The sequence below is a fragment of the Cupressus sempervirens genome, chromosome 10, assembly GCF_028749045.1.
Source record: "Cupressus sempervirens isolate cs-2001-9-10 chromosome 10, ASM2874904v1, whole genome shotgun sequence".
Classification (NCBI taxonomy): Eukaryota; Viridiplantae; Streptophyta; class Pinopsida; order Cupressales; family Cupressaceae; genus Cupressus; species Cupressus sempervirens.
The window spans coordinates 562,980,132-563,003,403 of record NC_143127.1 but is presented as its reverse complement, the minus strand read 5'-3'; the positions used below and the strand labels follow the sequence as shown (position 1 = coordinate 563,003,403).

At 35.4% G+C, this 23,272-nt stretch overlaps 1 protein-coding gene across 6 annotated transcripts in view; it reads left to right on the top strand.

Moving 5' to 3' along the window:
• Nucleotides 1-23,272, top strand: part of ITPK4 (inositol 1,3,4-trisphosphate 5/6-kinase 4) — a 230,026-nt gene that overhangs the window by 93,697 nt on the left and 113,057 nt on the right. For all 6 annotated transcript variants that reach the window (XM_089803927.1, XM_089803926.1, XM_089803925.1 and 3 more), the window contains exons 7-8: nucleotides 19,036-19,186; nucleotides 22,834-22,947. In XM_089803927.1, the coding sequence (XP_089660053.1) occupies nucleotides 19,036-19,186; nucleotides 22,834-22,947 (265 nt within the window). The remainder of the gene's footprint in view (nucleotides 1-19,035; nucleotides 19,187-22,833; nucleotides 22,948-23,272) is intronic.

Genomic DNA, 23,272 nt, shown 5'->3' with positions numbered 1-23,272 from the left:
ATTGAGATATAAAGATATGACAAAATGTTAAGTATGTAGAAATGAAAGAGAGGAAGATGATATACCTTGTGAAATACAAACTCTTAAAACGGGCTGTCAAATGACCTCTACAAGGACTAATTTCGAACTTCTAGACTAAAAACTGTGCTATGGACAAAACCCAAAAATTGCCAAGCAATTTGTCAGGGGCAACTCTGATAATCAAGGGCAAAATGGATCATCAGGGTGCACTCTGACCCTAATTGACTGTGTGCGATGTTGATTTTGATTTGGTAGTTCTGAAGAAAGTCAAAAAGAGTATCCAAATCTACAACCGATTCATTGATCCGAGATCCGAAACTTGCAAAATAAAAGATTTGTTTGTTTGTTTGTTGTTGTGAGATCCGAAACTTGCAAGTAGTAGTGATAGATCTAACATACAAACAATGTAAATCTATGAATATGCTCTTGAATTTGGAATGTAATCAAGTATGTAGATGTAATAGCTTTGACTGAACTTCAAAACCCTAGAAAGGAAATCAAAGTGACATCAAAACCTTTATGAATGAATGTGCTTGAAATCTCGCGAGAGTGCATGTAGATGAACATAGATCTTGAGAGGATGAATGTAGAAGATGCAACACAGGATCTTGAATTTATGAAGGGAGATCTTGAATGTTGGAATGATAGATCTTGCATAAACTCCTTCAATGGCTTGAATGCATAAATCCTTGATTTCCAATAGAGAGATTGCTTGAATGCCTTGAATGCCTTGAATGCTTGAAGAATGCTTGAGAACTTGAGAGCTTGAGTGCTTGTGCTTGAACACTTGATGATTTTATGCTTGGATCTTAGAATGCTTGTGAGTGTGATGTGATGAGAAATGGAGCAAATGGAAGGGTTTATATGGAGCTTAGAATCGACTATCTTCTGCAGGCCGACCTGCCTAGGAATTAACACCCTGAAGGTATCCGAACATAGGAGCCAAACAGGTGACCCAAAATAGGCCCAATTAGGGGTGCACTGTGAGCTTGATTGGCCCATTAGGGGTGCATTACACCCTTGACAATCAGGGGCTAAAACCTTTGGGATTCCAAAATAGGTCTTGTATCCTAGAAATTAGGCACAAAGTCCGAGATATAGTCATTTCGGTGTGGAGAGCAGGTTCCTAGTGGATAGATGAAGGGAAAGGAGGACCTAGGAGAATAGATCCTTCCTCGAGCTTAATGTCATAAAAATAGGAGCTTTAAAGAGGCTCTATTAGGTTTTACCCCAATTCTACCTAGGAGAAAGGATAGGAAAGGTAAGAAAGAAGGAAAGGTGCAAGGAGATTGATGATCTCACATTCAATAGGTGCTAAACCTTCATTAAATTGGAGTGCATCTAATTTTAGATGGTATAGCCGGTATGCTTCCAATCAGCCTATGAGTTGGTGTGAGGTTATCTGTATTATTGTTTCCAATTTTAAGATAGAAGTGTAGTTAAGAGATTCATCTTGTCCATTACCCACTCCGTGAGTAAGTGGATTCTTTCTTGAAACAAGAGGAATGAATATTGGTAACACCCTTTAAAAGTATCTTTAAACTTCTTGCTTACCTTGAGTTGATCCTATGAATAGTGAGGGGGGAGCCTTCCCGTTAAGGTAGGGGAGACTTTTTCTCGCACATTGTAGCTGGTACTTCTATTTTGCAACAAAAGATATACAAATTGTTAGTTGCAAAATATCTACCCAACGTCATCGACCAAGGATGTCACCTGGGAAGGCAACCAAATTCTGGAGCACCCAAGTCGAAAATTGCTTGAGGGAAAGCAATTATCGAGCCAAGAGGACTATAATGTTATTAAATAAAATAAATTTAATAATTTTTTTATGTATGACCCCAAAATTAAATTTATTATCTCTCAGGCTCCTTTTATTTTTATTATCAGTAGCATATTGTCCATGTCAACAATGTGTAACCCTTTATGAAGTTTCCTCGAAGCCATATATTAGGCTGAATTAGTTGTTTGTGTAGGTATGTGAACTTGATATTTTATCTGTGAATTGCGAATTCTAGTTGGAGTTCAGTTGTTTGCCATTTCGAAGGTGAAAGTTCCTCCGTACTAGCCATTTGAAATTTTGGTGGGAGTGACTTCTCACCCTATTTTGCTCTACTTTCGAATATTTGTAATTTGAAGTTCTATCATTATTAATATTATTTCCTTTTTTATGTACGGATATTCAGATTTGTGTTTCGATGTATAAATTAGTGTTTTGTGTATGCATCAAGATCTACGAAGGTGTCATTACATACTTCGTTACCAAGTCATATAGTTCACATGCATTGCAAATGCTGGAACATCAACCTTGAGAGTGCGACTGAGTGGAACAACTGCCATACGACATATATATATATATATATATATATATATATATACCACCATATGACAATTACCTTTCCATCGTATGACAGCTTGACTTGCCATCGTATGATATTGGAGGTATTCGTTGACCATACATGTTGATCGATGACTAAGTGAGGGAGGCATTTCTTTGACCTTATGGCTAAGTCATCTCTTTACTTTCTAAATGAGTCACCTCTATCAACTGCACGAATTGTGTGTACAAAGGAGGGGGTTAGGGTGTTTCATAATCAGCTCATCATTGTACACCAGGCCAAGAACAACAAAATTGTTTGTTGGTTCCATGCACAATAACCTGTGAGGGTATTTGGTGGTGTAGGAACATTACACATACTCAACATAGAGATTAAGTTCCAATTAGCGTGAAAGACATTCACCTTTGATAACGGAGATACCAAAATATAACCAGTGTAGGAGATCATCAAGAACACATGAATTCATTTTCAGCAATCCCTCAATCCATTCAATGACATTTAATAATCACAAATTAAATTAGGACATTTCATATATATCTGATCCATCATTTAGTAACTTATGGGACATCAGTGAGATAAGATAAGATAACAGATAAATTTACTAATGTCCAACAAGAGACCACAAAAGGGTCTAAGGGACTAAAAGCATACAACGAAGGCAACCGCCAACAACAAGAGCACCAAAAGCTGTCTGGAAAAAGAACAAGCAAGAAAGAAAAAGAGCCAATTGGGAAAGACTTGAAGTCCTTCCTAGGTGGGAAAAAGTCCATCATCGAAGGATAAGGTCCAGGGCGGGGGTGAACCTTGGACTTTATTAGAATATTATTGGAGGTGGAGTGTTTCTGCCGAGTGAACTCCCTACAAGGTCTCACAAGTTTGGTGTGATTGGAAGTAGGAGGGTCAAGTGGCTGCTTCGTGCCTCGGGTAGGAGACAATGGCGAGAAAAAGGAAGTGATAAGTTGGTTTGAAGTCTGTCTCGAAGGGAATAGATCCTATAAATTGTGATCACGTAGCCGCATGGCCTCCTAGAGGTAAAGAGAAAGACATCGTTGATCGATGTATCTAAAGAAAGATGAAAGAGATTGGCATTGATTTGCACTCTTTGAACAGGTAGTGAAACCTCCCCTTGATCTTATAATAGATGGGACAATGGAAGATGATTTGAGTCTTTGTCTCAGCCTCCACCAAGGCACAAAGGCAACAAATTTGGTCAGCTCTGTCAATTTGATGGTCCGTTTGGATGCAGAGCCAGTGGGAACCGATTCTAAAGAAACCTAAGGAGATGCAAAGACCATGTCTCCAACGCCGTGACAAGTTGGAAGGGCGTAGAATGACCCCATCCCAAATATCCATAAAGTGCGCAGCATAAATGGTCATCCTCGGCTGAGACCACCTAGAGGGTTGGTCCAGGTCATGATAATATATTGTCTGTAGATGTCAAGTCTTATTTTTGTTGCATTCTGTCATGAATATCATATAAAGTACATTTTAAGAAAAGAAAACCAACATTATCAACAGGAACTTGGAGACTTAGGGAAAATAACTTGCAAGCAAATTGTTTGACAAAATTACAATTATTGGAAAAACCAAAAATCTGTAAGAGTGACAGACCTTCACATTACATTAGGAGGGAAAAGTGGAAGATGTAGATTGTATTAGGTTGTTTTTCTCATTTTGACATATGATTATATGTAACCATTTATAAACTTATAATGCTGTTTTACATTTGAAAGTTTGAAACTTAGTATCAATTATGAAATTTCTAATAGTGAGTGTTTTAAGATCATATGACATGTGTAATGTTTGAATTATGACAAATTGATAGTCAAATTAGTCTCCATTGTCTCTAAATGCATTATTTCTTTTGTAAATCTACAAAAAATAAATTGCTGATGTAATGTTCCCAATTTTAATAAAATACTTCAAATAATTAATGGTCCCAAAATTTAAATAATATTATAAATGGACCTTTGATCATTGAATAAAGGGGCCCAATTTTAATTAATTATCTGTCGGTGTTTTCCGTGTTGGCATTCTTTTGTAAACCCTCATGAGTATTCTCTGAAAGGATATTTTATTCCGACATGTAGGAAGTTGTAAGTATGTGATTCAAATTATTTTATTTTATTGAGAATTCATGTTGGAGTTCAATATTATTTGCCATTTCAGAAGTGGAAGATCTTCCCTACTTGGCTATTTCGGTTTCGGTGGGATTCAATCCTTACCTTATTCTAGTCTCTGTATTGCTTTGCTCATATCTGGATCAGGCACCATCTTTGTTTGCAAATATAATTAATATTTGGTGACAACATTGCATATCTTTCGGTTCTTCATGTGTTCCTTGGTGAATATTAATTGTATATTCTAATTGGCAACAAACTCAAAAGGCTTACTTTATTGCCTTACGTTGCAGCAAGATCCCAAGCACTGTACTACATCCTTCATACACTGTGCATCCCTCAATTAAATTTTCCTCATTCTTACATGTAGTTTGTCTTGTATCATCGTACGCTTCGATCTCTCACTCTACCCACCCAACACCCACTTTCCCTACGTCGTACATTCTCCCTACAAATGCCATACACCATGCTTCCCTTCCTCCACCCTATGTCCACACTCACCATACCCACCTCCTTGCTCCACTGTATGCCTCTGTCCCACTATGTAGTACACCCTCGCACTCCATCCATACGGCTCTGTCGCCTCTGTATGTCACACCCTCACACTCCATCTGTATGACACTATTGCCTCCGTACAACACACATTCCCATTCCATTTGTATGGCTATTCTGCAATCACCATATGGTTCCTTCATCCTTACCAAAAGAGTGGTCTCCAATTCTACCATACACTCCCCTCCATCCCACCTTCAATCTCTTCTCCATCTCACCTTCCATTTTCCCTCCATTTCCCCTCTATCTCAACTTTCATCTTCCCCTCCATTCCCCTTCATCTCACTCTCCATCTCACCTTCCATCTTCCCTCTATTTCCCCTTCACCTCACCCTCTATCTTACTTTCCATTTTCCTTCCATTCCTCCCGCCCCCATGTAACCCTCCATCTCACCATCCATCTTCCCTCCATTTCCCCTCCATCTTAATTTCCATTTCCCCTCTATCTCACCCTTCATCTTACCTTTCATTTTCACTCCATTACCCCTCCATCTCACATCTCCTCCATACTCACAATATGTACACTCAACTTTCACCATTTCCCTCTGTACATCTAAAGCGACCGTACAAACTTACTTTCCACAATACAACACTTGGTTTTCCATAAAGGGGGTAACTCATGTGTGTACCAAGTTGGGAACATTACAGTGGTATTAGAGCTGGTGATGTTGCCAACTTGTTCGGATGATTGAGATATTTTGAGAATTGAATCACTATGGCACCCATCAGCAATGGAGAGTGGTGGTTGAAGGCACTACAAAGGATAGGAAAGGACCTCAATAATATATTGACCTTCCTCTAGACATTAGAAGTATGTTTGAGCCAAGTGAACCAATCACTGTCAAGCTTAATTTTGAGGATCCTTACTCCAATTAAGATGGCTTTAAGTCACCCCAGATTGTTGGGACACCATCACAAGGAATCAAGTTAGCTGTTGCAACATGTCTAAGTGAGATTTTGAGAATCTTGAGTCTTCGAGAACCATACGATGATGACACCCTAACAAAGGTATTGCACTTGATCATCGACAACTTCCAGAGATTGGATGACATTGGTGGTGATCTTTTTTGGTAGGAGATTTACAATATTGAATAATTGTGCGTATGTCAAAGTAAGTAACCTTCTCTTAGATCTAGGGTTGGAAGATTTGATCCATGGTATGTTTCATCACTTTTTGGTCACCATCAAGGAGTATCATGATACTAAGTTTTCAATTTCAATGGAGAGCCCTATGATTTTGTGCATTGAAGAGATGGAGGAAATATCTCAACCTATCACATCTATGTTATGGGCTATTTGCAATCTCAAATGTGTTCCTTCTATTGTAGCATGTGAATTGGTCAATAATGTATGTTGGCGTGGATATTTTGCAACTGATAGTTTTGTTAAAATCCAGTCACAAAATTGGTAGACCAGCCACAACGTATGAGACAAAGTCTCTCCTACCTTAAAGGGAAACTCCCCTTCTTACCGTTCCTTGGATCAACTCAAGGTAAGCAAGAACTTGAGAGATTTTGAAAGGGTATTACCAATATTCTTTCCTCTCAACTTTTAAAGAATAATCCACTTACCTGCGGAGTGAATAATGGGCAAGATGAAATTCCTAACCACACTTCTAACTAATAGATTGGAACGGTGACACTGATAAACCAACACTAACTCAAAGGTTAGTTGAAAACATACCAGTTTGGCTCTAAGTCCGATTTTAATCTATTCTATAAGAATAACCTTTACTATTGGGGCGCAAAGACTTCTAGAAGTAAAGAATTCTAACTATTTTTGTGAATTGAGAAGACAATACAAGCTACAATCAAAGCTCCTAGTCTATGTATTACCACAATCGTTCCCAGTCAAAGCGTCGGCTCTGATTGTTTCCTAATCCTCTATGCTCAATTATTTAAATCATACAACAATAACATGAATTAAAGAAGACAAACACAAATCATAGTCAAAGCTTCCAATTAGCACTTATCGCAATTGCATTCAATCAAAGTTCAACTCCAATTGCTTCTTTGTATTCACTTTTCTTTTAAAGTAGTACTATACAATCAAAGTTATGCATGCACAAGAGCTTTCTTGCATACAATAAAAGATGATTTTTAAAATGAGGGGGACACTCCTTATATAGGAAAAAGAAGTGAGAAAAAGGAGGAAAAAGTGGAAGCTACTTAACCAACTTTGACCCGGTAAAACTAGGTGAGAAGAATTATTGGATTACATGTCTGAAGGACATGTAAATCGAATTACATGTAATTGCATCTCATGCAATTCATCCTCTCCAACTACAAACATGAAAAACAAAGAAAGAAGAAGACAAAAGAAGTTGAAACAATCGTAAGGATTGTTCTAAAGGACCTTATACTTGGCGATGCAATCACGCATTGTAGGAAGATCTGAGATTCTATTGTCTTTGATGTAGCTTCAATTTTGATTGCATCGGCATATGCTGATTTTAAAACCTTGTAATTTACCAAAAGAGAATCCCATAGGAACTTTGCTACTGATCTGTATGTAGCAAACCTATTCATCGTGTGTGATCCAAACTCTTCAAAATCAAGATCAACATTGACTCTAACTGTATACTTTGAGGCTATTTCCTCTTTAGTGACCAAGTTGTCATGTTCAGTAAGGACATTGCATCTCATTTGTTCCAATTGCACATGATCTTTGTTTCAATTGATTGATAGTCTTCTAAGGCTGCTTGCAACTTTGTTAGAAGTTTTCCGAGTGTCTCTTCTTTGTGACCCATGAGTCCCTGACAACTATAGAACATTTTTGAAGATGGAATGACTTCACAAATCATGTCGTTTAGATCAGAAATAGCCATTTGATCCCAATCACACATCTCTTTTAAGGTATTAGCTTCTTGATTCAAAGATGCAATCAAGTCATGTAACATCTCTTCAACACATGTGATATGTTCAAGTACTCTGACCACATCTTGGATGACCTAAACTCTTTTAGAGACAACTTCTCCAAACAAAGTCTTTGCCACTTCAATTATCCATTTTTCTTGAGGTGTCTAAGATGTGGCGACTGTATGTTGCGAAGATTGCTGGGAAATGACCTCATTTAGACGAGCAATTTCTTGCTTAAGCTGATTCTTCTTCTCACACAACTCATGATTTCTTTTTGACACATTGGCAAGTGCATCTTAGGTAACCTACAAACACCCCAACCATGATTATTTACGAAGTTCAATTTTGGTGAACTTGGAATTTGAACGGTTAAGCTCCTCAACTTGTTTGTGTACCAAAGGTTTGTAATTTCTGTGAACTTAGTCTTTTCAGAATCCACAACAATCCTTGAAACAATCTTGTCTTTTAAATATTTAGACTTAATTTTCTTAGTTGGAAGATTATCTGGAGGTACTACGACCTTTCTTCTCTTCGTAGTGATTTTCCCCAACCATGCAGGCAAACTAAAACCCTCATTTGTTGAAACAGGGATAGTGGCTACCATAGACATTAATCCTGATTGTATTTCCATTGTGACTATGTATGCTTCAATTTGCACGAATGAGTTCATGGGTTCCTGAGAGAAGACTCTAATAAATATTCGAAGCCAGCCATTGAGTTATCAAATTGGGAAACCCGACCTTCGGTGAGAGTTGGGAAATCTTCAAACATGTTTCCCAAATTCGCACACTGCTCATTTGTGAGAATATGAGGAACTGCTGAAGAGATGGGGAGTGCCAACATGTTCACTATTGAAGCAAGGATGGTAGATGTAAAAACCGTGGAGAATGAATCCACATTGTTGTCTATATCATCCAAGAAGGGTGTTTTCTGAATGGATGGACCTCGAGTATTTGTTGGCCATGGAGGAGATATGATCATAATCTCTCCTTCTTCCTCTTCATCATCTTCATCAAATTCTTCAGATTCTTCCTTAGATTCTTGAGCTTGTTGGGCGCTTGAGAGGATTCGTGAAGTGATTTTGATCCCTTTCCGCCTTTAAGTTTAAACTTGAGAGATTTAGCTGGAACTAAAGAAGATGCACCATCTTTGCTAGTAATGTCCACTCGAGATGTCCTTCCAATTGGTCCAAAATGATCACAATCTACCCAGAGCTTAGGATATACTCTCTTGAGACTATTGATCTTCAACCACTTGTTAGTATTTGCCAAGATGGACTGGAATCTATTAAAGATAGAAATAGCTTCTTTCTGTTGCCGATGTCCGGGAAAAGGACACTGCTGGTCAAATCTAGTTTGATGATATTCTGGATCAAGAATGTCATCATCATCCTTAATTTGAAAATTAGGTGAAATCTCAACCATGTTGAGGTCAATGTTTTGTTGTAATGTGAGCCTGTAGTAATCCATCTTCATGATATCTAGCTTTGTGCGTAAGTCAATCCATATATCCTCTATGCAATGAACATGAGTGAATGCTCTTTTGATCTTTGAATGTATTCGTTGGTAATGAAAATCAAGCCTAGCTTTGAATTTCTTCAATGTGATAAGCTGAAGTTCTTCCTCCATGGCTTTCGCCTTGTAGACTGAATTGAGCATATATTGACCAATCACCAAGGGCTTGGTTGTCGTAATACTGAATCCTTGCTTGTGTTGAGTATTTTGATATGGTTGCACGTCCACGAGTTCTGTGGCCAACTACATCAAAATGACTTTATCAGTAGCATATCTTGGTAAGTTATATGGTTCTCGTTTGAAATAGCCAACTCTGAATAAGTGAAAGTTGGAAACTGCAAAACGATGCAACCAAATTGATTTACCCTATTCCAAGCTTCATCTGATACTCTTCTTATTACCAGCTGTTTATCAAATTGACACCTGAAATGTCCAAAAAATGCATCTTGGACTCTCCTATAGTGATATTTGCTTTGTGTCAATGCAATTTGATCATAATAGTTCGAAGTGGTAACTTGAAGCCCCCTTCGATGGAAAGTCCTGAAAAGGATCCCATGGATGCAACAATGTAGACCAAGTATGGGTTCATGTGAAATGGCACTGACATTCCCACATTAAGCAATTGGTCACATAGGGCTATACTGATAAGCTCTCCCTAGAAGATGGGTTCTTCGTTATCAAAGATTTGAAAGATAAACTTGCACATCCATTTTACAAAGTCACTAGATTCCTTGAGGCCACATACTCTACTAAGGAGAGTAATTGAATCCTTACATTCCTTCTTGAAGTTAGATCTGCGAATTGTCTTGGGCCATCTTGAGAAGTTACTTCTTTTGATATCCAACCAATATGCATTCATATACCTTTGATAATCTGACTTCTCATTCCATTACTCTAGAGACGTCTCTTTTGATAGCTCTACACACTTTGCATTATGAGGAACTTTGAAGATCTGTTCAATAATTTCTATGTCCAGGTTGATGATAAGCTTACCATTTGCATCCTTGATTGTTTTGGTCTTAGGACTGAACTATCAAGCACATCCTAAGATGAATTCGGGTTCCAGGGCAGCCATAGGAAAAGTAGATACTAGATGAATGTTACTTCTCTTGATGCGTCTCATCTCTCTATTAGAAGGAGCTTTGACCCTTTGTAAGAAATCAGCTATGTCAACGTCTCCAATCTCTAAGTCGGATACTTGATCCAAAGGAGATGAGACATGAGATGCATATGCATAAGCTAACTCCTTGTCATACTGGTACTTCATCTTTTCTTTGGACTTTGTAGATGCGGGCATATCTTGTGTTGCAACATGAAAATTCCAAAGGGTGAATACATCATTGGAAGGTATTGACTCCATGATGTTGATTTTTATTTTGCCAAAGGTGGATCTATAAGGAAAAATGCATTCGGAGTATTGATTAGATACTCACAGAACATATGCAATGGCTTGGATAGGAAATGGAAAGGATATGCAGAGGGCCGAAACAAGACATAGGAGGATATAATGCATGTGGGTATGGATGGGTTTCATGTAAATGCTCTAGGAATGTAAGCTAGGTGTATGAAGATACATGCAAATGATGACTTTGGTATTTAAAGAGAGACCTTTTACCAAGATTGCGTTCTCTAGATGTAATTACATGTAAAGTGATTTAGATGTAATTGATGCTTGATGAAAGCATGTAATTAGGTTTGGAGGATGTAATTACATGTAAGTGGGTATGAAGGATGGAATTACATGTAAATGAAAATGGATGTAATATGCTTTGACATGTGTTGGTGAATTATGAAAAGATGTGATGCACTTGCATGAAAAGGTGGAATATGAAATGGTGTAAAATGCTCTTGCATTCTTGGGAAAGAATCCTTTGCCTTTTCGAAAAAAGGAAATCAAAATAACAAGCAAACAACAAACCAAAATATGCACAAACAAAAACATACCTTTGGTTTTTGACTCAAACATGACAAATATCAAGTTGCTCTCCTACATGAAATTTTGAATTTGGAATTTGGGGGAATTCCAACCATATGAAAATATAAGTTTTCATCTTATTTAAAGAAAATTACAAAATACATGGCATGTCTTTGAACAAATGTATAATAATGAGCCAAAATATGCAACAAAATAGCAAAGATAAGCAAAGTTTGAAAACTTTACTTACTTGGAGCTCAAAGAGCCAAATGTGGAAGATTGAGAGATTTGAATGAATGACTTTCCTCCAAATTCGAATTTCCAAGCAACTCTTTGACTATTTCAATCCATGAGGCATTTTTGGCAAGGAAATGCTAAAACGTGATCTTCAATACCTCCCAATACAAAATGTTTTTGAAGAACTCATGTTCTTGGGACGTTTTTGGAGAAAAACGTGCCCTTTCTATGGAACAACATGAAACATTTTTGGTTGAAGATGTCAAAAACGTGCTTTCTCAATGCATGAATATGCATCCAAACACAAAATGTGGCCTTGTAGTTAGATTGAGCTGGAAATGAAGATTTATGGGCATTTTTGCCCAAAATGTGCTCTCTCAATGCAAAGAAATGAGTCTTATTTGTCTCCAAAATGCAAAAACGTGAATGCTAAAAGAAAGAATATGGATTGAAACTTTAAAATGCCCCTTCCTAGACTGATTTTGTGGGTTGACTGGAGAAATCTGGGTGTTTTCAACAAAACTGCACCCTTTCCTTGCATGAGCATGGGCCGTTTTCAGTCTTAGAGGCGAAATCGTGGACTCCAAATGCATTCGCATGAGTTACAATGCCAATTCGCATTCTATGGGAACCTTTGCATGTCTTTGGCCAACAATGCAAATCACACTCTCCATGTGTTATTGCATGTTTTAAAAATGAATGCAAATGATAAAGAATGCAAATCACACTCTCTACCCTATTACATATTTTAAAAACATGTAATATGTAATATGCGTTGGGCATTTGTAGCCTTGGAAGACAAAATCGTGGTCTTAGGATGCTATTACATGTTTTAAAATTCCAAATCACATTCTCTCAAGGCAATTACATGTAACACTTTAACATGTAAAAGGCCTTTTCCATGCAAATCACATCCTTGGATGGCCATTGCATGTAATTAAAACTTAGCTTTTGTTTGTGTAAGTCCATAAAAATGTCTTTTTAGTGCAAATTACACTCTTCGGAGGCAATTACATGTAGGTAAAGGAGATTTTCCATGCAAATTGGACTCTAGGAAGTCCATTACATGCATTTCTAAGTGCAAATTGCACTCTAGGAATGCATTTACAAGTAAACATGTAATAGACATGTAAGTTGAGTTCACACAACTTAAAAGATCACTTAAGCACATGTTTAATTGATTTTTGAAGAAATATCACTTAATTCGGTCAAAAATAACATTTACACTATATAATTAATATATTATGTGCAAATATTATTCAAAAAGCAATATATAACTTAGATGTTTTGACTTAAAATATAAGTAACTCTCAAAAAAAAATTAAACTATATAGTGAATAAAGTTACTTAAGTGAAAAGTTAAAAGCAACTCAACATAAAAATATAACATAAAGTGCTCTATAGTCAATTAAGTGATAAAGTAATTAAAAAACATAACATAAAGTCAATTTATGTTATATTTTTCAAAAAGTGAATGTCAACATTAAAATATGCAATTGCATCTGGAGAGTCCCCCTTTTGGGCACTTAAATGATCATATCTGTTGACTGCCAAGTCCAATTAAGCCCTAAGATATACCAAATAAATGGGAAAATCAAAAGCAAGGGTTTGAACAAAACTAAAAGACCAAAAGCAAACAAACACACTAAAAAATGTGAAAAAGGATGTTGAAGGCTTCAAAAATCAAGCATAGGCCTAATAAAATGGAAAACATAAAGGACTTGACAAAAGCCTTCTGTAAAAGAATTCATTATACAAATTGGGGTCGACTAATTGATCAATGTTAGCTAATTAAATCATGAACTAACTCAGATAAATGCAAAACTAAGTTGAAAACACTTCATACTTTTACCTACATTTTGTGGTGACAAAATGCAGGACAACAACGTATTCAAGATTTTGAAGAAAAATTGACATCTCAATTGCACAAGGCTAAGGAGATTGGTGACAGATGTTAGAGTGATGAAGAAAATGAAGATTCACATGAAGATTTGCAAGAATCTATTGCTACACCTACAAGTGGAGAGCACCTAAAACTTCAAGATGATGAAATAGGCAAAGAAGATTTCTATACTAATTCCTTGCAGGAGCAACCGGAGTCGGTTGAATATGGATTTTATCCTTCAGTTGTGCCTAAGTCATACATAATTGCAATTTTTCCATGTGAAGAGCTTTCTCAAAATAACAATATGATCTACATGAGCTATGAGGTTCCTGTGAAGATTGATGATTACATGAAGGTTATGGATCTGGGCATTGATGTAGTTTATGACTAGCTTCTTTGGGATCCTAGTGACTCCGGAAATGATGATGTAGCACACCAGAAGTTTGATAGGGATATTTATATTAGAATAGAGCAGCAAAAGCTTGATGGAGAGTTAAAAAGAAAAAGTTAAAAAGCAACTCAACATAAAAATACAACATAAAGTGCTTTATAGTCAGTTAAGTGATAAAGTAACTTAAAAACATAACATAAAGTCAATTTATGTTATATTTTTCAAAAAGTGAATGTCAACATTAAAATATAATATGATATTTTAAATATGCAATTGCATCTAGAGAGTCCACCTTTTGGGCACTTAATTGATCATATCTTTTGACTGCCAAGTCTAATTAAGCCCTAAAATACACCAAATCAAAGGGAAAATCGAAAGCAAGGGTTTGAACAAAACCCAAAGACCAAAAGAAAACAAATGCATGCTCAAAAACGCGAAAAAGGACGTTGAAGGCTTCAAAAATCAAGTATAGGCTTAATAAAATGAAAAACAAAAAAGACTTGATGAAAGCCTTCAATAAAAGGATTCATTATACAAATTGGGGTCGATTGATTGATCAATGTTAGCCAATTAAATCATGAACTAACTCAGATTAATGCAAAACTAAGTTGAAAACGTTTGATACTGTTACCTACATTTTGTGGTGACAAAATGCAAGACAACAATGTAGTCAAGATTATGAAGAAAAATTGACATCTCAATTGCACAAGGCTAAGGAGGTTGGTGACGGCAATTAGAGTGATGAAGAAAATGAAGATTCGCATGAAGATTTGCAAGAATCTATTGCTAGACCTACAAGTGGAGAGCACCTAAAACTTAAAGATGATGAAAAAGGCAAAGATTTCTACACTAATTTCATCAAAACCAACACTTGTTGATCAACTTGATGAAAATTTGGGCCCTACCAGTGATCCTCTGAATGAGCACGCTCTACTGGCAATTGTTCAACTTCATGGACATGCTATTGATGATTCCTTGCAGGAGCAACCACAATTGGTTGAATATGGAGTTTTTCCTTCAATTGTGCCCAAGTCATACATGATTGCAATTTTTCCATGTGAAGGGCTTTCTCATAAAAACAATATGATCCACATGAGCTATGAGGTTCTTGTGAAGATTGATGATTAAATGAAGGTTATGGATTTGGGCATTGATGTAGTTTATGAATAGCTTCTTTGGGATCCTAGTGACTTCGGAAATGACTATGTAGCACACCAAAAGTTTGATAGGGATATTTATATTAGAATAGAGCAGCAGAAGCTTGATGGAGAGTTATTCTTCACTTGTATGATGGTAGTGCCGACAAATACAGGTATAGAGATAGTGCTGGAGTGCGATATGTTGGATCCATGTTGATGCTAGACCATCCTCATAAAAGTGGCAAGATTCACTTGAATTATGAGACTCCAGAGGAGATTGAATCCAATTATGCACATGAGATCCTAAAGAAGCATGGAGATTTCAGCAAATATAGCTATCAACGTCTGTGCATGGTTTGGGATCTTAGAGTTTGCGGATTGCTTGAGGACAAGCAATCTTTGGGCAGCAAGGATTTGTAATATCGTTAATTTTAATAAAATACTTTAAATAATTAATGGTCCCAAAATTTAAATAATATTATAAATGGACCTTTAATTATTTAATAAAATGGGCCCAATTTTTCTTAATTTTCCATAGGCGTTTTCAATGTCAGCATTCTTTTGTAAACCCTTGGGAGTTTTCTCCAAAGGGGTATTAAAGTCCGACATGTAGTTAGTTGTTAGTATGTGATTTGGATTATTTTGTTGTACTGTAAATTCTTGTTGGAGTTCAATATTGTTCGCTATTTCAGAAGTAGATCTTCCCTACTTGGCTATTTCGGTTTCAGTGGGATTCAACCCTCACTCTATTTTGTTCTCTTTATTACTTTGCTCAAATTTGGCAAATCGGAGCACCATCATTTTTTGCAAATATAATTAATATTCGGTGACAACATTGCATATCTTTCCGTTCTTCCTGTTTTCCTTGGTGAGTATTAATTGTATATTCTAATTGGCAACAAACTTAGAAGACTTACTTCATTACCTTAGGTTGTGACAAGATCCCAGACACCGTACGACATCCTTTATATGTTGTGCATCCCTCTACTACATTTTCCTCTTCCTTCGGTGTAGTTCCTCCTACATCATCATACGCTTCGGCTCCTCCCTCTTCCACCCAACACCCACTTTCCCTCCATTGTACATTCTCCCTCCAACCGCCATATGCCATACTTCCCTTCCTCTATCCACCCTCACCACGCCTACCTCCTTGCTCCATTGCATGGTTATGTCCCATCATAGGATAAAGCCTCACACTCCATCTATACGACTTAGTTACTTCTATACATCACACCCTCACACTCCATTCGTACAACTCTGTTGCCTCGATACATCACAACCTCACACTCCAACCATATGACTCTATTGCCTCCATGCGACACACACTCCCATTCCATCTGTACAATTATTCTCCAATCACCATATGGTTCCTTTGCCCTTCCTTGCCAAAAGAGTGGTCTCCAATCCTACTGTACACTCCTCTCCATCTCCGCTTCTAGTTTCCCTCCATTTCCCCTCCATCTCACCTTCTATCAACCGTACATTTCCCCTCAAGTCCTAGCCGAGTTTTTTGTCAAGTAAATGTCGAATCCTAAGTCGAAGTCCAAATTTTGGGTTGCCAAGTCAAGTTTGAGTTAGTGTTTTAATATTTGGTTTTATGTAATGCTTGGGTTTAGAATATGGAAGAAATGCATTACAAACTAGTTCAAATATTATTATAAATGAGAGTTATTCCTCCTTTTAATAATCTAGATAGTGTACCAGTTGATTGTTATTTTTATCATATTAGATCTTTCAACGGTAGTGCCATCAGATCCCATTTTGTTTTCTATCCTTTTCACCTTGCATGGTGTAAAACGAGATTAGTCGAGTTGACCTATCATTTTGGCATTGATGCAACAATATTCACACTCGCTATCAACTAGTTCGGTTAGAGTGGTTCTATGATTATTCTAGACTTAGCTTGCCACCAAGACTTTTCAATTAATCTCTATATCCTCATTCTTACTCTTCTATCCCCTCACCTTGCCCATTCTAGGAACTGATTGATTAGAAATAGTGGAATTGAGTTGACTGCAAAAAAACTATTGGGATTTGAGCTAATGTCCTTGGGGAGTTATTACAATATTATTTGTTATGTGTGTTCGAGGTAGTTCAATTTGCCTTTAGTGAGGCTGCAATCCTTGTAATGTAGGCTTACACAAAGCTGAGAATTGTGTCCTATAAATTCTTTAATTAAATTTACCAAAGTGTTTGTGTTCTTGTGCGTTAACTTTTTGAAATCCTTACACTCGCTGTTAGGAAGTAGTGTTCACATGGGTGTTTAGAATAGCATAATTAGTATGCATAACAAAATGGAGTTATTTAAGTTAATATTAAGTGGTTTAGAAATAATTTAATATAATTATGAGCCAAATAATATAAGTGAGTTTTTAACACAACTTCCACAAAATTTTTGGAGTGAACATAGGAGATAATCAAGGTGGTTGAGAACAACCCACCTATCTATCTATCTATCTATATTATTAAACATGGGTTGTGTGCAATAGAAGAAAAGTATTGATGTTAATAATTTTTGTCTGCCTAGATTGCCGATAGTTATTTGTAATATCTTATTGAGCATGGGTTGTGTGGAATAAAAGAAAAATATCAGTGTGTTAATTTTTTTATCTGAGCCTTCTTAAATGCAACCACTTGCATTTCTTAGTCTCTACATTTAGTTGAGCAGTGCTAAGTGTGCAGTAGTAAGATTTTCTTTTGGCCAAAATAGCATAGAGAACCCTTCTCCATTAAGTTGAAGTCTATACAAAGTACAGACCTTTTCCTATAAGTAATTTCAAAAAGACATACTTCTAGTTTTGTTTAGTAGGAGAATAAACCACCGCAAAAGAACACTATTCAATTGTACATAGCACGTATGATTCAGATTAGGTTACTTTTGTTTTGAGGAGTTTTTCCTTCAAAATTGGAAGAATGTTTTTACCATACAAGCTTTTCTGTTTTGAAAATGTTAACAATTACTATTTACTTGGAATAGTGATTTTTTTTGTAATTGTTGTGATGTGATTATGATGTAATTAGTGATACTTGTATTTTGTTCTAATTATATCTAGAGCCAATTGCACTTGCTGACGGAGCTTTAATAGCATCTCCCTTATAACAGTTTTACCTTTTAGCGGAAAATATAAATATAAATAAAAGCTTGTTAGATTATCTTCTTAAAAACTAAAGCTTTTGAATGGTGAAATCCTTCCCACCTTGATTCATTTAAACACATTTGAATATCTTTGCCCTTCCTTCTGGTTTCCCTTTCAAGCATTTGCATTCTGGAATTCCTGAAATGAGAAACCACATGTTCTATTGTTGTTAGGCTTGGTCCCGTGCATTTATTTGTCCAAAATAGTCACAGTCTTTGCTCTTTATTATGCTCATGTCTGTTCTTAGTTTTCTGCTATTTTATGGTCTCCTTGCTGCAATCTGAGCTCTTTTTCAGCATTAAAACCTATATTCTGTGATAAAATTTCAAGCATAGTGTATGAGGGTCCAAGAGGATATAGGAGTCTTCTTTCTTATGTGTGAGACTGCAACAAAATTGTGGATATTAAATCATCTCATTTAGTACTATAGTATTTTGGATAAAAATATCCTGCAAAAGAGAGGGCAAAAAACAGAATTTTCCCAGGTAAGATTAGTTTATCATATTCTGTTTTCCTTTTAACATTCCTTTAAAACCTTTTTTTCATTTTTTAACAGTCAGTAAGTTTCTCTTCTATTCGTTTCCTTGTGCTTGTCTGAACCCGTCTTAGCATGTAAATGTAAATGTTTTTGTACATCTGAAAGAAATCTCTACTGTGAAGAAATAAAATCGATTAATATCAAATGTGGATTTAGATGCCTTTTCCTCTATTAATTTGGTTTATTGGTTTTGATTGCGGACATAATGGAAATGTTATTTGGTTGAATGGGAATTGTAAAATTGAAGAAACAATATCCATATGTGTACTTGTTGCACCCATTTTTTGAGTTCTTTTGAAAGGTTTCTAGAATGTTTTATGAAGTAAGACTGGATTCCAGGTCTCTAATGATCAGCTCCAATATTTTTGATTTTTTGGTTTCTTTGAATGCAGGTATATGAAAGATATGCATTACTGTATGATTGATCCATTTGAAAATATAATCCCATTGTTGGATCGTGTTGCCACACAATTAATATTGCAAGATTTGGTTGAGATCAATGATCCAAGGCACTGCAAGATTAGGACACCACATTATCTTAAGGTCTTGAATTCTACACTATGAAGGAATGTCTTATTAGCACATTTTAAGTGATTATGAAAGAAAGGGCAGATTTAAACATTCACCACATGTGTCTTGCAAATTAAGATGTACATAGCCTATATCCATAAGACAGATGACCATTGTAGTGAAAAGTTTCACGGATAATTAAAAGGAGTGTTATATTATGAGTTTCATGAGTTGTATTAGGAGCTTCTCCAGCTGGTCAGGCTACTTAAACTAATGTGTCTATATCTCTTGGGCTTTTATTTATATTCTATTGTTTTTTGTAACTTGTAGTCATACACAATTATTTGTAGTCACCTTTATGAGTTTAGACATTGTTATTTTTATATCTAATGTGTCATTGTTGAATCCGTGTCTCCCATGTTGAAGGTTCCGATGTTTTTTAGCTCTGATTAGTTTCTTTATATAAACAGAAAAAGATGCTTCCAATGCATGAAATAGGACAAAGTTTGAAGCTTTGATGCAAGAGAGGTTGAAAATTTTGTAGGAACTGGAGAACTGGTGAAGACCTTTGGGCATTCTCATTAAGTGTACAAGATTGGTCTTCAAGTCAAAAGGGACGGAGATGACCAAAGCTCGCTGTTTTTAACAATTCACCCCTAAGTTCACAATTTTTAAAAAAGGCAAAATTGTGTTACGCACACTCTTTGGTCAAATCATAAAAAATGAGAAAAGTGATGTAGAAGGTCAAACAGTGTGCTTTTGGTCTACGAAATGAAAACTATGGATGTGAAAAATAAAAAAGCAGTATAGCAGGTTTCACAGTGCATGTTTGCTCTAACAAGTGAAAAAGTACAGAAGTGAAAATTGGAAAAAAAGTGTCACAAAGTGCAATGTTGATCTAAACAACTGGCCAAATTTTTTTGATCTAATATCAATTAAAAAGAGGGAAATATGTATCAAAGCAAGGACACCATTTTTGCACGACTAGAGTAGATTTTTTTTCTCATGAAATAAAAGCAATGAAACACGTTATTGAGAAATGGAAGGGACATTTGAGGTAATTTGTAGTTGGACATTCTTGCTAGCATAAATTGTTAAATGTATTTTCTAAAAATGGTGAAATGCTAGATTTCAAGCTTTTACAGTGAGATGTGTTGATACATGATTGATTTTGTTTAGCAAGAATTGCCATAGGAGCCATTGTTGTTGTTTCCTAATAACTATTGTCACCTATTGTTATCATTTGTGAGCTCCTTTATTAGAAGAAACCTATTGCTAGATTTTTTAAAATTTCAAGCAATTTGTTTTAGGCATTTTGGTGTTTAGAGATTGCTTGGCTTCCAACTAATCTCATTTGGACAAAAGCTTTTGTTAATTTATTTTTGTATTTAGATAAGAATTCAGATGTTTTTAACCTGTAAAAGAAAGGCAATGAAGTGGGTTTTTTTAAAATTAAAAGGGTGTTTGAGATAATTTGTAGTAGAGCACCTTGCAGGCTTTTACAACAGTTTAGTTTGTTTATTTTCTAAAAATGGTAAAATTATAGATTTTGGGCTGGGGGAGCTGCCTAGGTAAATAAAATCGCTTTTTAGAGAAAGAATCACTATAGTAGACATTGCATAAATTGAAGGATCATATCTGAGACAGAAAACCTATCACAATAAGTGATATTATTGTATCTCTAATTGCATACATTAAAGGATTATAACCAAAGTTATTGGGAGACTGGGAGGTCTCCGCTACTGGTATTGGTACTAGTATGACTCTTTTTAAAAAATAGGAGATGGGGGTACTTGGATACGACAATTTCTTTTAGTAGTTTAAAGAGTCTAATACTAAGTACAAAATAGTAAAACCGTAAAACTGAAAGACAGGTAAATACTAATAGTAATAGTAGTGACATTATTAATATAGAGTCAAATAGTTCAAAACTCACATTACATGTCATAGTCATATCTGATTTTTGAATATTGCATATGATCATAATCATATCAGATTATTAATCGCTGAGATTATCACCGCATATTCAAATTTTAATTTAAAAAAATACATAGTTTGATGCTAAATTGCTGACATGCAAACAAAAAACTTAGAACTATAAACAAAATTCTGAAATCTATCTATCATCTAGTATGATGGTGACACTATCATCTACTCAGCAAGGTTGTGAGCCACAAATTTTTGTCGTCATTGGTATAGTTGATAATAAAAATAAAAATAAAGAATGATGTTTATAAAATAAAATATTTCTAATGTTCTTTAAATTATTAAAATAAAATATTTTTGATGATCGCTGCTTGGCTTGGATTCTGGAATAAAATGAAAATGTTTGTAATGTTTTTAAAGTTATTAAATAATAATAAAATGACTTAAACGATTAAATCATTTAAATTGCCATTAGTTTTGCATTAGAAAACATAAAAATGAGTGCCAAACTACACAAAATAATTTAATTATATTCTAAATTTATTTTTTAATTGGGAGACTCAAAGGAGACTTAACTTTTTATATTTAAAGACTCTCAGTCCTTTTTTGAGGTCTCCGGAGATGCAAAAAGTCTCTAAGATGCATCTCCATCTCTGAGACGCATCGCTAAGGGGGGGAGGGGAGATGAGTCCCCCCGTAACCCTGAGTACAACAGACATAGAAATTCTATTGCTATTCTATTGCTATAAGTGATTATATAACAGTATCAACTTGCATATCCAAGTTGTTATATCATATATAGGAGAAATTATACCGTTATCTATAAGAACAATTCACTTAAGCATACATTTAATTGTCTGAATCAGAGACATCAATGGTATTGATATTAGTCATCATTCTTGAAATAAAATATCATTATCTCTACAATATCAATTAAATAAGTTAATAGTGGTATCAGATATTGTAATTCATCATAAGTATAAATAATTCAAGATAATTGTCCCAAAATCCCAAGATATCATAAAAGAGGACATTACAAAGATACTCCCATTGTAGAGTAAATGCTTGATAATGATACTGTTGTAAAATCCCAACCCACCATGAAACCAACTTCAGTTATGATTGCCTGGCAAATTGCACTGCTAGCGGAAAATGGTTACTATCCATCTGTGGCTAATCTTGATGGATCCCACATCTTGGACATTTTGAATACAAAGTTGTCACTGAGGATTTATTAGATAAAATTTAAAATGCAATCAGGAATTAGGAAACCAAAATATAAGGTTTTGAAATAGTTTGAAATTGAATTGAACATATGTAACCACTTTATGTATTATAACTTATTGCTTTATGTATTATAACATATTGCATATCATAAGCTACATCAAACATGAAGTATGTGTAGCTCTGGAAAGTTACATTAAAAAGCTGCTTTGTTAATATCTTTATAATGAGTTTGTTATCAGGCAATTTTTATGTTCCACTGAAATTGGTCTTGAAAATGATGTTTCGGTTTATCAGCCATTGGAAACATTGTAATTTTGATTCATCTTGTAATATAATTTTTATATTTTGGTCTTTAGTATGCCATATCAGTTACCATGAAAACCTTATTTGAATTTCCGTTCTGACAGTTTAATTATGAGCATAGAACCAGTCTATAACACGAATTATGCTTAAATTGATAAGAAATAAGCTTTCTTATTACATTCTAAAACATTTTCTTAGCTTACCACATTTGCAAAATCTTGCAGATCTCAAGCTTTGATGAACCAGATTTACTGGAAAGAATTGATCAAGCACAATTATTCCTTCCAGCAATTATAAAACCACAGATTGCCTGTGGGGTATCAGATGCTCATACCATGGTACTTCCTTTTTACATTCTCTATGATATAGAATGTTGATTAGGATATAATGGTAGATGCCACAAAAACTAGATATGACCATTACCAAAGGCTTTGAAGTGATTCCATCATATGTTGGAAGAGGAATTCACAGGTTTATAATATAAGATCAATTATGATGTGTATTAATGGTGTTCATTTATTTTGTTTTAACTTGTGATGGCATTTGATAAATAGTATGACTATATTCTTGTAGTTATTTGACACTGGAACGTAAGCAGAATGAATGCAATTGTATGTGACCAAATGAATGTTAACTGCTTCTCAAAACATTTAAGAACCACCA